This window comes from Mercurialis annua, linkage group LG1-X, assembly GCF_937616625.2.
Source record: "Mercurialis annua linkage group LG1-X, ddMerAnnu1.2, whole genome shotgun sequence".
In the NCBI taxonomy this organism is placed as follows: domain Eukaryota; kingdom Viridiplantae; phylum Streptophyta; class Magnoliopsida; order Malpighiales; family Euphorbiaceae; genus Mercurialis; species Mercurialis annua.
In genome coordinates, this window is record NC_065570.1 from 60206345 (window position 1) to 60224057 (window position 17713).

Below are 17713 nucleotides of genomic sequence, written 5' to 3' on the forward strand. Positions count from 1 at the left end.
GTGGGTGGTTTTTAAGTAATTAAGCCAATATAGTACTATCATTTTCAAAAGAAAAAAGAACTATTCTCTCATTTCTTATGCATCCCAAGTAATTCACTATTAGTAGAAAGGTAATTTTTAACTGTAACTGATCAAACAATGATTTGTGGAAACTATTAATGAGAGATGTGACCTCACTAAACAAAAAGTCAAAAAATTAAGAAATTTCACCCTCCATAGCTCATAACAGTTAAAGCTACCTCACTCTCACAGTATATAATTGTGAAGTGGTGAAGCAGGTTCACTGTCCTCTCTCTCTCTCTCCCTATAAATATTTTACTATCTTAGATTGTTGCATTATTATTAGACAATGATTAGCTAAATCACAACCTTTAATTACTGTTTCTTTTTCTTGGGTTTTGTCTGCTTTTTTCAAAAGCTTGCTCATTTTTATAAAGTGAAAACAAACAGTGAAATTGATTCTCTGTTGTTTCTTTTTATGGACTTTAAAGATTGAGCAAAAATTAGTGGAAGTTGACAACCAAAACATTACCAGGTTTTTAGCCACTTTTTAATAATTTCAAGATTCAATTATGAAGAGGTTCAGTTCCCAAGATTCATTTCCTGCTTTAATCTCAATCTCCTCTTCAAAAGGTAACCAAAAACTCCAATCTCAAGCTCATTTATTTTTCTAATTATGTCTAAACATAATTATGTGATCATCAATGGTGTAGAGGAAGAAACTAATCAAAAACCAAGGCAAGGTTACAGTAGAGAGTTTCAAGAAATGTTGGATAGTCTTGAAGAAGATGATTACACTGAAGAAACTACTCATACTGCTGAAAAGAAGAGAAGATTAAGCTTAGTTCAAGTTAAGTCCTTGGAGAAGAATTTTGAAGTGGAGAACAAGCTTGAGCCTGAGAGGAAGATCAGATTAGCGGAGGAATTAGGATTGCAGCCGAGACAAGTGGCGATTTGGTTCCAAAACCGCCGTGCACGGTGGAAAACTAAGCAACTAGAGAGGGAATATGGTACCCTTAAGGCTAGTTATGACGCACTAAAGCTTGATTACAGTAATCTTCAAAAAGACAATGAGTCTTTGACTCTTCAGGTAAGTTAAACATACTAAGAAAGTTTGTAATTACTTTATGTAAGCAATGGTTAAGTTTGATTTGTATTTTACTTCACCTAAAATGAACAATTGATACTATGTAAAATCGTTTTTTCTATCGATTAGTTCTCTGTATTTGTTAATTTTTATCAATTAATTCAATTTTATTATTAATTAGCCCCTATAGTTATATTTGAAAATTAATACATTTAGTCTAATTGATAAAAAATAGAAATTTAAGATTAAATGCAAAATAAGTGGAGAGTTTTATCGTGTTCTACAATTTTAACATAAATTTTCAACTTTGACAATTTAAAATACAAACTATCAATTTTTTTTAATTCGAAACTCTAAACAACAAAAAAAAATTATTTAGACGCTGGAACAATAACATTGTAAATATAAATATTAGTGTCCAACTTGAATTGAAAAATTACCCAGTTTTTTGAACTATAAGTCCATGTTTTAAATTGTTAAAATTAAAAATCCGTATTAAATTTGCAAAACACTCTAAAATATGTATATGATGTATATCCGAAATAATTAAGATAATTTTGTTATGCAGGTAAAGGAAATGAAAGGTAAGATAAGGGAAGAGAATGCAGAGAGCAGCAGTGAGTCAGTGAAAGAAGAGTGTCGAGTTTCAGAATCAGAGAACAATGATGTTTCAGTGCAGAGTCAGAGTCATGAAGTGAGTGATAATAATAATAATAATAATTCTTCGCATGGATTCATGAACTGGATTCACTTGTCTGACTCAAGAACTGTTGCTGGTAATGGGTTTCCACAACCTCATCTTGTCAAATTAGAAGAGCACCATGATTTCTTTAGCACAGAAGATTCCTGCAATTTCTTCTCTGTTGATCAACCTCCTACTTTGCACTGGCATTTCACTGACCACTAAAATTATTTCAAATTGGTTTCTTGAGAGGCTCTATTTCTGTTTGCAATGGCGGGAACAGTGAGGTTTTTCTGTTTACCTTTGTGTAAAAAATCATCATAAATGGTCAGTGACCAATCTTGTTCAACCCACTTAAGTTATTGTCTTTCATAGCCCAATTTTATATTCAAGTAATGTGTCAACTTTCTATTACATTATTAAAATAAATACTACTACTATGAGTTAAAGTAGCATGAATATCACTATTTATTTTCTTTTATTTTGGTAATTTATCTAGAACAAGCTATATTTTTCCGCTTAAAATTTATCGAGTAGTATATTTCGGCAAAGGAAGATTGGCGGATTTATGTGACTTTAGCACGTGATATTCCCAATAAATTATTACGGTAATAGACATATGTTAATATTTTAGACTTTTTTCTCTTTTTAGGGTTTATCCGAAAAAGATCTAATGTTTATTGGTCATAAATATCTAAATAGGATGAACCGTCTATAAGTCACACGGTAGCGATAGAACTAGAAGAACATATATATATAACTTTTTTTATTACTATATCTCGACGAGAGCCCAATTATATGTGCAAATAAAAATAAAATAAATCTTTAGAATAGAACAAAAGCTTCAAAGCTCGAATAGGAATTGGGCTATACTCTTTTTCAAACTCGTATGTACAGTATAGGATCTTAATCAGAACCACGTCCTATTCGAAGAAAACAAATAAAGGATATATCTGCTCCATAATTAAACAATTAAAATTAGCTCCGCTTTAGAGACTCTAAAACTTTAAATTATATTATTTTGTCTTTTTTTATTTTAGATTTGTTGATTTGGGTGAAACATATTTCTTCACAAGATTTTGCAAAAACATGTAGGCTGAAATCAAAACTGGACCTCTCTTATTTTTTTGCCTTGCCACATTATTCAGTAAGAAAAACTGATCATGTCATCTTCGTACATATCAACAACGTTGTCCCTTCATAGGCTATCAAATATATATGAAATTGGCTGAAACTTTCATAATCAAAGATTACAGCTTCCGGTCCATTTTGTTAAATGCATGTATTTGATAATCTGATGAGCTCCTATCATGCCATGTGGTTGGTAAAGGGTAGATCCTGACCAGTAGCTAACAATAATCAATGGCTAGACCAAGTGGTACCACTCTCTATAGTCTACATTCTGAAGGACACTTAGCTTTAACCCAAAGGCCAAAACTATAAACTATCCATTTTTCTCTTCCCCACCAGCCCCAACACTTTTCCAAAATTCCTGCTAGTTTATTATCATTCAAGATCAAGCAGAAATAAAAATAAGCAAAGTTGACGCTTATTAGTGTAAGTTCAATTTTATTTGCCACAAAACAAAGTAAATTATAAACGAGCAACATACTAGTTTAATGAAAGGAAACACTTTAGATAATGAAATTACTTTAATTTAAGATCTACTATTACAATACGAATTTTAATTTTAGACAATAACTTTCAACTTTTGACAATTCAAAATGTACATTATATTTATGATATATTTTTGTTGATGTAGACATTCGAAGATTAAATTTTTTGATAATTTTTGGGTGTCATATAAGTTAAGTATATTGAAAAGTAAATATATGTTTTGAATTGTTAAAAATTAAAAATTGGTGTTTGAAATTATTAAAATTAAAAAGTAATGTTACAATCATGGTTATCAAATCCGATCCAATCTAGCCGATTTAATCAGTAAACCTGCGAACTGGTTTCACAACCACAACTAAACCCTTTTTAATATAAGTTCTTTTAAAACTCATTCAATCGGTTGGATATTATCTAGACGTTGATGGTGGAAATAATAATTTTAAAGAATTTGAAAAATAAAACGATAATGAGAAGAATTGGTCATGAAAAATTATCTAGTAAATTTTATTAATTTATAATCATTTGCAAAGATTCTTTCTTTTGAAGATAGTAAATGTTTGAAAAATATTTTTATGAAAAATTTACTAACATTTGTATTTTAAACAATAATGTATATTCTATTTTTAGATTATGATTCAATCTCGATTCAACTTTGGATATCAAACTTTTAATCCTTAATCTTCTATTTTATAGGTTTTATATTTCAATTGGGCTTGACAATTATGGTTATAATTGTAAAGAACTTTAAAAATCATTATTTGATTAGCAATTAACCGTTAATATAATGGTAATGGACAGTTTGATGATTAAAGTAAAAGCAAAATGAAAGGAATTAGGGTAGTATGGATGTGTGGAGGTGAAGAAGAAACAAGTCGTTTTCTAGTTTGATGTTTTTAGGGTGGGAAAAAGACAGAGCAAAAAAGGTAGTAAAACTGTTGGCTACTAAAAGTCATTTTCATGTCAGGGAAAAGGGGACCCATAATGTCACCCATGTTTGACTGTAAATGCTAAAATGGAATCTTCAGGGGTCGATTTGATAGATTGCCATGACGTTTCTATTGGTAATCCCTATAACTAAAGTTGCACAGAAAAAACTCACCAACTCTCTGCTCTCATTTTCTCTAGCCCAAAACTTTTGCTTTGAGTATGGCACCCGTCACCCATTCAAGGTGGTCCTTGGTGCTGAACAAGAGAGAAAAACCCTAAACTCTAAAAGACTACAGCCATCTTTTCACCGTCCAAATCAAATTTATATTTATGTTTTTTTAGATCTTTAATTAATAAATTGTCTTAGATCTATAATTTTCTTAAGTCTCACTATAGTTCTATTGAGTTTTTTTGGAAGGTGTTTTTATGATAAAAATCTATCTTTTCAAATTTTTTTTAAAGATATCGGAAAATATAAAATTTCAACGGATTTAGCGGTTTGAAAGTTTAATCAGAAGTGTTTAAAAATCAAAACTCTCGCATACAACGGAACTTTATTCATCGTTGCAGTACAAGATGACACTTTTAGCGAGATCCTCGACTTAAGTGAGAACTAACCATAGACCACACATACTCGAAATCTTAAATAATCACATTATAGAATTTCCATCGCGCTTGTTATCCATAAAAAGCTACGTCATTTTGCTTTTTAATGCAACCAAGCTGCTTACCAAAGCTATAGACCAATTTTTGGATAATCAATACTCACGGTCACTGAATTTTTATTTTTTTATTTTAACTATTAAATTTTAATTTTTTTTTCAATTGCTAAACTTTTTTTTTCGATTTTCCGGTTAAAAATGTTTAATAGCCGTAATTTACCATGTGACAGTTAGATTTTACTAGTTTTATTTTGCAAATTTGTTAAACATGCATAATTTTGTTTGGAAATGAGTTTTTAGGTCAAAATTATGCATATATGACAAGTTTTCAGTTAAAAAAAATTGGTTGTCACTTAAGCATTTTTGGCCGGAAAAAAATAAAAAAAAATTAGAGTTTAGTTATTAAAACAAATTAATGACCGAAATGAAAAAAATTCAAAGTTCATGACACTCAAAATCAATTACTCCTAATTCCTTATAAACTTTGTACTAATTTTGCTAGAATTATAAATATAATTTGAATTGATAATTCTATTACAACTTTAAAAGACGGAAATACTCCCTCCGTTTCGAAAAATAGACAAAATTGAGTTTGCACAAGAATTAAGAAATAAATATTAAACTAGTTATCTTTTTGTTAACTTCCAAATAATAATTTTTAATTTAATCATTTAAATATTATTAATTTATACTATGAGGAAGGTAATTATTATTTTGAAATTGTAATTAAATTTTGAAAATTAAATTTATTATTAATTTTTATATTGTATAAAGTGATCATAATTAATAATGATTATAGAATATAAAAAAGTGGTTTAAATTAGTAAAGATTAATATTGGTATTTTATGTTAACTATTTAAATTAACATAACAATTGTGTTTATATTTTAGGACGTCCAAAATAGCCATGTCCCTATCTTTATGGGACGGAGGAGTATCATTTATGAATTTATAATTTTAAATGTAATTTTAAATTTCAGTAAATTTATACTGAAATAGCAACCAAACTGTGTTCCCTCTGTTGCCTCTAAGTTAAGTTACCATGAAATTTACAGTTTTCATTTTCATCGAATATAGATAAGCATTTGTCTCCTTTCCATATTACAGAACTCAAAGGTTGTAAGAGGATAGAGATGCAACTTGCAAAATCTGCCCGTTCCACAAGTAGCATTTCTTGTTTCCACCGTCGTTTTCACTCGGCAACCAAACTTTTTTATATGAATATTCACTCGGAATATAACATTTATGTCCTTATACGTACAGTTGTAAGAAATTACTTTTTGTAAATTGTAATTTAGGGTAGAGAGGGACAAGGTTCCATCTACGTACGTCTTGCTCAAATTTAGATAAACGAAATTGACATCATCATTGAAACAAGATATAAGTGAAGAGGATCGATGATGATGACCAAGCAAAGCATATCAGTTTCTAACAACTACCAAGTAACTAGGCTTTTCTTTGCTTATATACATAGCACTTGTATAACCACATTGCATTTTGTTGCCCCTTCCTTTAACTCAAAAGCCAACTCATCCACTATAACTAAAATATGTAAATATATTTATAGCCCATTTGCCTTTCATCTACTCATGATAAAGATGTTGTGGCATCTTCTACAATAATTTTTGAAGTTAAAAAAAAACAAATAGACTTGGTGAAGATTTGTATTGACTATTAATGTTCTTATTTAGATGAAGAATATTCTAAAAGGCTGAAGTAGAATTCCAAACAGCAAATCATTCAAAATTATCTCACTTTTTTGACTTTTTTTATTTATATTTTCTAATTTTTAATATCGTCAATTTTACCTTATTTCTAAATTTTCAATTTTAATTGTACTTATTTTTCCAATTAAAATGTTTATACTTAAAAAAAGTTTGAAATATCTTTTTTATTTACCACATAATCTCAATTTTTAATATTTTTAAAACATTAAAGTCTACTTAGATTATGAGCTAAATATGGCATACATATTTAAATCTTTTTCAAAATAGAAAATCCAATTTAAAAAAATGAGTACAATTGAAACTAATAATTAAAAAATTGATGATTTTAAAAGTTTGAGAATACAAAAAAAAATGAAAAAATAAATTATTTTTGGATGATTAGGTCATTAAAAATATATATACATATTCATAATTTATTTTTGTACAATAGTTATATGATCTCCTTTTGGCTCTATTTCTTGTGATACATGCTCTCTGGCCCTATTTGTTGGGATACTGAAATTTTTTTTTTTGGATGTGTTAGTAGCTAGTGGTTAGTAGTTAGAAATGTAGATTTTTAAATTGATCTAAAACAAATGGTCTTATTAAGATTTTTTTTTTTCAGTATTTTAAATAGAAAAAATTGAGCTTAAGGCATATTTTAGAGTTTTTTGAATAAGTTTTCCATTTTCTAAAGGAAAATCACACTTGAGCAAGAAATAGGAAAAACTCTATAATTTATTTTATTAATTTATCTTAGAATTTGCTCATGGATCTATATGTTTATGCGCAGCCCACCTTTAGGGCCAAATACAGTTGCTGGATATGTAGTCCAACATGCACTCAGTTAACTGAGCTGGGCCGTATTCAACAAATTTATTCTGCTTTGCCAGTTTTTGTTCGAGGAAATGACATGGTATACCCTGATTTTCAGAATCCTTACAAAGATACCTCCTCAAAAGTTAAGTTGACAAGCGTACTCTTTTTTTAATTTCCTCTTTTCATATTTACGCTTTTTTCCACACTGTTACTTCGGCTGTCGTCTTACGCTTTTCTCCACACTTCATCATTTGTTCGATCTCCTTCTCCAACCGTTTCTTCTTCATTTTTCTCTAATTATTATCGAATTCAAAAAAATATGTGTTCTTATTTGTTCATTCAGAGTTTTGCTTCAATCTCTACTATAAAAGAGGTTTTATATGGTTAAAATTGGTGGGTGACGAAAATTACAATGATAATTTTCAGCTCCCTCTTCTGGTTTATGGTTGACGAAATCAAGTGGCAAAACCAAACCTAATTATTTTGCCACCACTGAGTAATCTCTATCATTGTTTCATCTAATAACTCAGTTCTTAATTTTTTTACATTATTTATATTAAATTTCAGTAACTATGAATTGTATTTCAATATGATAATTTCATAATTTTGAGGTAATTCTACTAAAACTAAGATATTAAAGTCATCAACATTATTGTCTGATGATGTTCATTGATATTTTTCCAAAATCTCTTCAAAATGATATATGAAAGTAGAGTGGAGTCGTCACTCCACATTGTGTAGAATTAACTAAATCTAATCACCTCTCTTTTCTCAAAACCTAAACCTCTCTTTTCTCTCAAAGCAAACTCTAGCCGTCTAGAGTTTTTTTGTTGTTTCTTCTCCGACAGCCGTCAATGGTTTGATTTTGCTGTTACGGTAGCCATCCCTTTATATATGTTAATTTAATTTCATAGATATAATAAATAGCCAATTCTTTTCCATTTTTTTCTTGATGGATTAAGATTTATCAACGAAGCGCAATTCAATTACCAAGAAACGAAAATAAATTGAAGATCATCAACAATAAAATAGAATCTTTTATGAGCTATATTAGGTTTATTTATTTTTCCTTGTTTGTTTTTTTTCTGAATGTTTTAATTTGTCCTTTATTTGTGAAAGGTTTGTTGTCCTTCCTCTGTGGAAGGTTTGTTGTGTCTTTTTTATGAAGGAGTTATGAAGTGGTGGTTGAACCGCATGATGTGAGTTTGCGGGTGATGAGTGATGGATGAAGTTTGATCGAAGATTGATTGAAGACTGCACTTAATTAGCGAAACAGTTAATAATTTATTTTTATTTTCGTAAGTAAGATCTGCGAATCATACAGCATGTTGTCTGTTCCATGTCAGGTAATCGGGTTTCGTTTCGAATTATCCCGAATTTCTTACAAATGTAACTGTTTCATATTCGATTTAATGAGATTTGATGAATTCAAAAAAAAAACTAAATCTAATCAATAGATATTAATTAAGTAAACTCATTTTTAAAAAAAAAGATTAAATAGATTTTAAGAGATCCAAATTGCTATGGAATAATAAGAAATTTTGGATCTGTTTTATATGTATTTGATTTTAATTTTGACATATAAATTCATAAATTAATTTGATCTTGCTCTCCATGAAAGTATGATCAAGCTCATACACTGGGTTGAACAAAGTTAATTGATGAGGTTAATTGATGGATGAATGGCTGAATAGTTATTGAGTAAAGCTAACTTAGATTGGGAAGTAATTTTGTGATACAGTGCTGTTTATCGGAACTAAAAAGTAGCTTCTATAGGTTTTTAAGATACAATGTTGTTAATAAGAACTGAAAGGTATTAAATCAATAAAGAAAATAATCTACCAAACTACAAAGCAATCAGATTAGTTGGAATTTTCCAATTTATCTTGTTATTTTTGCATTTGTATATTTAACTAGATTTAATTCTTATTTTTGTTTATATGCATGTGTTAGTGATTGTTATCCTTTTTTGCTAATATGATTTTTGGATCTTAATTTTTTGTCAAGATTTACTATTTTTAATTAACACTATTTTTGTCAATTTAGTTCAAGCAAAATGGTCGCAAAATCAGTTTCTAAACATAATTTTTTCAAAGAACAACCGAAAAAAAAGGATCAAGTGGCTGTGACAAGCGAAAAGGTCAATGATGTTCGAGTTGAATCGAAAAGCGATTTAAGTAAGAGAAAAATCAGTGTTGATAATGAATCTAAGCTACTCGGAAGCTACTCAGAAGCTACTCACAAACTACTCACAAGCTACTCGTCATACATCTTATATTTTTATACGTGGTTTGTTTAAAGCTAATTGTATAATGTGTTGTTGTTTTTTGAACTAGTACAACTTGTTATTCGGCAGTTTTTTTTGTTTCTCGCAAATTATTTAGCAAATTATTAAATGTTAAAAGCTATGAATGAGCTATTGAAAAACTACTAGCGAGCTACTGAAAAGCTACTGAAGATATTGAAAGTAAAATGTACATTTATATTTGCAATAAATATTATTTTGGCTCATAGCTTTAAAATGACTAGCATGAATGAGGCAAGTTCAACACCACGTAGATTTTTAAGAGGATAGAGACATACTATTGAAAGAACGCGAACCATTATCTATTAATACAAAAGTCAATAAATATAAATTAAAAAAAACATAGTTAGTTATTATAAATTCACAAATGAATTACGCATATTTTTAAACATCTATACATAATTATATAGTCATAATATGACTAGAATGATTGTGTGATCATTTTTATTTAGCAATATTTTACAAGTTTAAATATATATTTTTGAACACTCCTCATCTGCAACTTCCCTGCTGATTTTTAAGTATTCATGTTTTCTTAATTCTTCTCCTTTTAGGTCTTCCATACTTTAGTTCTATCATGTGGCGAGTGCACTTTTTTGCAAGTCACATTTGATGATATGTATGACATATTTTGATTGCCAACTTGAGATAATCAGTTTGGTTTTGAGACCTGCAATTATTGATCAATTATAATAAATATTAAAAGCTACTAACGAGCTATTCAAAAGCTACTAACGAGCTACTTATAAACTACTCAAAAGCTATTCAAATCATGCCAGAGTAATATATTACGTAACTGCAAGAAACTGCACTAAATAGACAACAGAACCAGCAACAAAAAAGCATTAGTTTAGCAACATAATACTCTAGCAAATAAAAAATATAAACACTTTAAACAAGAAAATATTACGTAATGTTATTCACCTTCTACTTTTCATATTTTATTTTAAATTCATATAATATATTTGTTAATACTAAAATAGACATATTATTGTTGTGTATATAACCATTGAAATAAATATAATAACAAGTGGATCTCCATTTCTCAAACCGGTAACAGACGCTCAACAAAATAATCGCATAAATCACAAATTAATGGAGTAATATATAATTATGTAACATTTAAATATTCAGAGTATGAAAATAACTTCAAATAGTTTTTTAGGCATTTCATCGAACATGTTGCATGCATTATAAGAAATAAGTAAAATGTATATATAAAAATAATAGTGCTGTAATTGCTTCTTTTTTCTTTTCACAAATCCAAAATTTAAATCTTAATATTTACTAGTGACTGATTTCTTTATAATTTAGTTTCCTAATTGACGGCTAAGTAACAATTTCATCATTGGAGCAAAGAAGGAAGAAAGTAAAGATAAAAGTTTACAGAAAAAGAAAATTACACATAAGAGAAGACGATGGTGGAGTCGCTGAACATATATCGCAATCCATTGTTAAACTAACACATATTCACTAGTGGTGCTGTAAAACCACCGCCTGAACCACCGTTGAAAGGGAAACCTAATAGCAGTGGCAGATGAAGAGGAAATCGAGCGCAGCTCCGATGGAGAGTAGAAACCGGACAATTTTCTTTGCAATTTTGAATTTTTTTAATTAAGAATCAATTTTGAATTGCTGTTCTAGTTGAGGTATGTTTGCTATTTTTCAATCACAAAAGGCGTAATTGTGCCAACTTTTTAATAGGAGAGTGTTTTTGAAAAGACCAAGCCCAATTCAAGCATTTATGTACAAAGCCCTTTTTGTTCGAAGCTGAAAACCCCTAAGCCCTCCCTTTCTCCAGATCTATTCGGATTGCAGTCGTGCTAAATTGGCGACTCGCCAGTAAGTGTAGCTTCAGTTTCTTTGGTATTTGACGTTATTGTTCAAAGCTTACACAATTCTGTCTGTTAATTTTCTTTTTGCAGCACAGGTAGATTATAGCGGGAAATGGCGTTGGGGTTGATAATGGGGATTGGAAGGGCGTTTCGGAGGAAGAGAACGTCGTCGTTGGATATTCTGTCGTCGAAACGAGCTCCTCGGGATTATTACAAGGGCAAGAATTGCAAGCCTACTGGTTTTCACACTCGCAAAGGTTCTAATTTCTGCTTCTCTTAATTCCCTACAATTAAGCTTTGATTTTAGTCAAATAGCTCTGGAGCTTATAGGTTACACTTATAATTTCCATTTAAATTGAATCGTGAATGATATAAGCATATTTCGTCAAACAAGACTATTATACCTCTTTTCTGTTGGAAATTGCTATCTAATTATTGCTTCTTCTTGTTGCAGGTGGCTACGTAATTGTGCCTGAGAAATTGCCAAACTACATCGTACCTGACTTGACGAACTTCCAGGTAATCTGTCCACTTGTAGAAAAACAATGTTTAGTATTTGCGTACAATATCTAAAAGGCATCGATGATTCCTTTTGAAGTTTAGGACATAATTATGTTAGGGTTTATAGTTTTAGCAGTGACTATGGATACAAAATACATAGACGAAGAAGACAGTCCAGGACCTACTTTTATTGCCATCAACACTTTGTTTAGCATTCCTATTGCATTTCTGTTTCATTTTTGCTTGTGCTGCTTTCTTCAATGTCTTCCGTAAATCTCCTTTCAAGAAGAAATTTTTCTTCTCAACTTTCATTTTCTGCTACAAAGAACAAGATTGCTTCTCCAACTTTCACTACTTTCTTACCCCCAATATGTTCATTCCATTGTCTAGCTTCCCATTATGGTCCAGAATCAAGATTTTTTTTTTCCTTTGTTTTGATAATTGTACATGATATATGAAAATTTGTTATTCACATATTTTTTTCAGTTGTGTCCCTATTTGGTTCAATTTCATTTTAAAATTTATTTATAATCAATATAACTAATTATATAAAAATTTAAGATAATTATTAATGTAAATCAAATACATTTTATTCATTTACAAGTAAGTTATTTAATATTTCATAAAAAATCATTTCAACCAGAACAAGTGCTATATATAAAAATAAATTCAATCAATTCCTTAATTGATATTTTTTTCCGGTTCCCAAGGATGATGATGGAGCTATGCTCGCGCTTCTTATTTATGTTTCAGTTGCAAGAAGAGTTATCATTATAGGAATCGGTTTCTTTTAGTTCTTCTGAATTCTTTATGGAGCTTTGACATGTTTGTCCAATGTGGTTGTTTAGTTGGTAATCATGTTCTCCTGTAACATTTCTTTCTTGATCATGATTCTCGACTACAAAAAATTTTAAATAATGCAATGCATATATTTCATTATATCTCAAAACAAAAATATGTATCTCGATATCTTTCTAGAACATCAGAGGGAAGCAAAATAGGCAGCTAGATGGAGAATTTTGCATATGAAAACACAGGTGGCTTTTTTATAGTTTGCCTTTAATTAAGGAATCGATTGAAGCTTAGTCTCCATTAGTAGAATCCTTGCATCTGGCATGCCTGTCCTTTGAATGCAACACGTTCAGCTGGTAAAAGAAAACAGCAAATTCCCCCCCTTAATCAAATTGCTTTGCCCATTTTGACCTAAAAAATTCTTAAATTGTAGCCACTAGGCTCTTTTCATGCTAGGCTAATTAATTTTTTTCCGCTTTTGTTTTCAGCTGAAGCCTTATGTTTCTCAGTGTCCAATACAAGTTAAAACAACCGAAGCTTCTGAAGCAGCAAAATAAATTAACGGAGTGGGGACAAATGTTCAATCTCTTACTGTGTTCTCCTGCTGTCTTTGTTGAATGGTAAACATTACAGTTATGAAGTGGTTCGAAAGAATAGGAACTAGTTATATGCCGTGTTTCTATACTAGTTATGAGTAATTTTTGGTTGGTTCCTCTCTGATTTGTTTACAAACTAGTTATGCTAGTGATAAATAGTATAATAACTTCTTAAAGTCCTTCGTTTATTACCAAACTATATCCGGCCTCAACAACTAAAACATTGTGAAACTGAAAATCATGACAGATTTTGTTTCCCATCTTTCAATTTTTCATTGATTTCAGTTTTGCTGGCATCTGGTGGGTGTTGAAAATGTTGTAAATTTGTTTAGTTGGCAGATTTTTAGTCTCATAATTGGCTTAACAGCTATGGAGTCATGTGAACGTAATCTTCCCCCCATTTTCCTGGAAATCAAATCTTGTGAGCTTGTAAAATGGAGCCCAAGAATTAATTGGCAGTATTAAAGTAATGCTGAAGTGTTATTTATTATTTTTATGGGTCTGTACTATGTAGTGTACTGACAGGTACGCATTTCAGATCCATTTCCTCTACGACAACATAAATTTAACAATTTCAGAGCTGGAAACAATCTGTGTAGATGGAGATAATCAACTGGCACATGAAGGATTTTTTGTTAATAATTTTTAATATGCATTACCTTTTTCAATGTTTAGGAAGTAAAGCCTTTCACTTTCAATGCATTGTAATTATTTTTCATTATATCCATGTTTAATCAACTTAATAATGATATAAACGATATGAAACGGAAAGCAGCAAAATAACAATTTCTACAACAGTAGATTGTAGATGTAAAGTTTTTGAATTTAAGAAGCGTTTTTAAAAATGAAGATGACATGGTGTAAAGTGGCTAATAATCACCCATGGCCCCTCAACTTTAGGGGTACGGGCGCTAAACCCCCTGATGTTTAAAAACGGGCGCTAAACCCCCTAAACTTTGTGTCGGCGCTCACAAAACCCCTTTTGGACGAAATATGACCAAAATACCCCTGGCGCCGTTTTTTCAGTCAACTGACATTTTAAAAAAAAAAATCTGACACTGTCATATCATCTGACACGTCAGAAATATATCTTAAAAATTTGAAAAACCCAAAATACCCCTAATTTAATTTAAAAAAAAAAAAATCAAACCAACCCAATTTAATATAAACCAATCTATCAACCCAAAAACCGACCCAACCACCACCCCGCCAACCGACCCGCCACCCGACCACCGCCGGAAAATTTTCCGGTCATCTTCTCCATTTTGAAGATGACCGGAAATTTTCCGGTCATCTTTATCTGTTCCTCTGAGGAACAGATCTGGATCTGTTCCTCACTGAGGAACAGATCGGATCTGTTCCTCAGTGATCTGTTCCTCAGGAACAGATCACGATCTGTTCTTGAGGAACAGATCTGGTGGTGATGACCGGAAATTTTCCGGTCATCTTCGAATCGGAGAAGATGACCGGAAAATTTTCCGGCGGCGGCGGTGGTGGTGGCGGTTCGGGTGAAAGTGGTTTGTTTGGATGTCATTGGGTTTGATTTGATTGGGTTGGGTGTTTTAGGGGTATTTTAGGTGTTTTAATTTTTTAGGGTAGTTTGGTGACGTGGCAGCTGACGTGGCGCCACTATTTATTTATTTATTTTTTTGAAAAAAAGTCAGTTGACCAGGAAAAACGGCGCCAGGGGTATTTTGGTCATATTTCGTCCAAAAGGGGTTTAGTGAGCGCCAACACAAAACTTAGGGGGTTTAGCGCCCGTTTTTAAACATCAGGGGGTTTAGCGCCCGTACCCCTAAAGTTGAGATGCCATTGGGTGATTATTAGCCGTGTAAAGTAGGTGTCGAGAAGTTTTCACGGAGTATAACCTTTGTGGCGATCTCTACGATCAGAAAATAAAATGATTGCAAGAACCTTTTGTGGCTAGCCCCACCATGAAGCAGCAATCTTTCCGCGTTCTAATAGAAACTGTTCTTGACGAGTAGACAAATAACATTTGTTTCAAGCGAAAGATAGGGATGTGATCTTGGCATGTTTAAAGTTGTGAATATTGCTGCTTAACTAACCTTTTCTTGAGTTCTTTATTTTGTATTTTATGGCAAAGATGCCGCATTCGCACTGAAAGGAAACTGGAAAAGTATGGTAAAGTAATGGTGATCCTGAAGGGGCGTGTGTTCTCACTCCTCACTCTTGTCGATTCTAATTTATTAAGGGCCTGTTTGGTCAGTTGTTCCTTATAGCCGGTGGTTGTTAGCTGTTACTGATAATTGTTAGCTGTTGGGTGGTAACTGATAGACCATAAGTGTTTGATGGGATTTAATTAACTGTAACTGTTTATATATAAAATGATAAAAAAGGGTAATTTTTATTTTTATTTATTAAAGTATGAATATATTATATCATATATTATTTAATAAAAATATTAATAATTATTTTTTTATAAAAAACAATATTTAGTTTAAACTTATTTAGATATTTTTTTGATAAATTTATAATGATTTTTTCAAAAGATTATTAAATTATAGTTGTTTTAATATAAATAAAATAATTTTATATAACTTATAAATAATTAGAGTATTTAAAAATAATTTAAATAATTTTATATATTAAAAAACGATATATTTTAGTAGGGCTAGTTTTATTTAAATAATTAAAATATTAAAAAAGCTATCAGCTGTTTGTAAAAAGCTCCAAAATGGAGTTTTTCAAACAGCAGTTGTTGAAGGTTCAAAAAATTTCAAAAAACTCTAAAACAATTCTCACCAAACACTTTAGTTGAACTTTTTGAAAAGTAAAAGTTAAAAACTCCACCAAAAAGCTTAACCAAACACCCCGAAGTCTCTATCGGTTCTTAGTACTTATCTATGGTTCCTACCAATATATATATATATATATATATATATATATATATATATATATATATATAAAAGATTCTTAATATAAAAATAATTAATATTAATCACAATTAAGTTATAAGTTCAAACTTGATTGCTGTCATTCTTTGTACTTATTTTTTTAAACTACATCATATTTATATTCATAATTTAAATTTATAAATAATATTTTTTGTTACATTTCTTTATTTTCTCTCAATCTTTATTTCGTCATGTTTAATTAAAAAAGTATTCTAAGATATTTAACTTTGGATACTAGAAAGTAAAGGAAACATTGCTCTATTCCGTATAGATAAGTACTTTCATAAATAAACGTCTATATTTAAATTTAATAAAATTTTCACAATTAAACATCTATGATCTTTTTGTAATCTTGATACTGCTGTCTTTGCTGAGCCTGGCTCTATTGGTTAAGTTGTGTGGCTCGCGATGATGATGGTAGATTTTGGGGTTCCATAGTTGTAGCTTCATTTCTTATCAGGATCCTCTTCTCGGAGAAACATTGGCGCTTAAGGAAGCTCTTTTTTGGATTAAAATCCATAGGAATCAACATCTTATATTGAGAGTGATTCCCTTATGCTTGTAGAGCTTTTCCAGCAGACCGTTCTTATGTGGGGAGTATAATTCAAGATTGTAGGAGCTTATTATTTGCTCAGTTTTTCGAAAATTCCGTTGTTTTTGTTAGGAGATCGGCGAATATGAATAATCATGTTTTAGGGGGTGTTTGATAACCTAACTTATTACTTAAATTAATATATTAAGCACTTAATTATTTTAAGTTGGTTTGATAACTCAAAAAAGTTCAACTTAACTTATTCAGTTAAGTCAAAAATCACTTAAAATAATAAGTCAAAAATTTTGACTTATTTTTTTTACTGAAAACATTAAGTTATTAAATATTAGTTTTATCATTTAATAAATTTTATATTTTTATTATTTTCAATTATTAGTCATGAATAAAAATATTTTATCTCATATTTTTTTGTTATCACTAATTATACTTAAATTAGCACTTAAAATTGCAAATTACTATATTTTTCATCATGAATATTTTATTCTCCATCTTTATTTTGTTTTTATAGTCTATATGTCATTATTTAATATATCCGCTTTTAAAATTTTATTTAGACTTCCGTTTGTAACACAACAATGATTATCAGATTTAAACGGTTTTTTAGAGTTTTAAAAGGTATTTTATTTATGGACCGATTTTCAAGTTAAAGGGGAGAATCGTTATATCTTTAAAAACTAATTATCAATATAAGCAACTAAAATTTATGATTTTTATTT

The 17713-nt window shown here is 30.1% G+C and overlaps 2 protein-coding genes across 2 annotated transcripts; both read left to right on the top strand.

Moving 5' to 3' along the window:
- Positions 1 to 282: 282 nt before the first annotated feature.
- Positions 283 to 2221, top strand: LOC126671832 (homeobox-leucine zipper protein ATHB-6-like). The gene is made up of 3 exons (XM_050365669.2): positions 283 to 633; positions 714 to 1090; positions 1656 to 2221. The coding sequence occupies exons 1-3, from the start codon at positions 573 to 575 to the stop codon at positions 1992 to 1994; spliced, it is 777 nt and encodes a 258-aa protein (XP_050221626.1). The 5' UTR covers positions 283 to 572; the 3' UTR covers positions 1995 to 2221.
- A 9335-nt stretch (positions 2222 to 11556) lies between these two features.
- LOC126664314 (uncharacterized) lies at positions 11557 to 13825 on the top strand. Its single transcript, XM_050356659.2, has 4 exons — positions 11557 to 11647; positions 11731 to 11897; positions 12095 to 12159; positions 13422 to 13825. Exons 2-4 carry the CDS (start codon positions 11753 to 11755, stop codon positions 13488 to 13490), a joined length of 279 nt encoding a protein of 92 aa, XP_050212616.1. The 5' UTR covers positions 11557 to 11647; positions 11731 to 11752; the 3' UTR covers positions 13491 to 13825.
- Positions 13826 to 17713: the final 3888 nt, after the last annotated feature.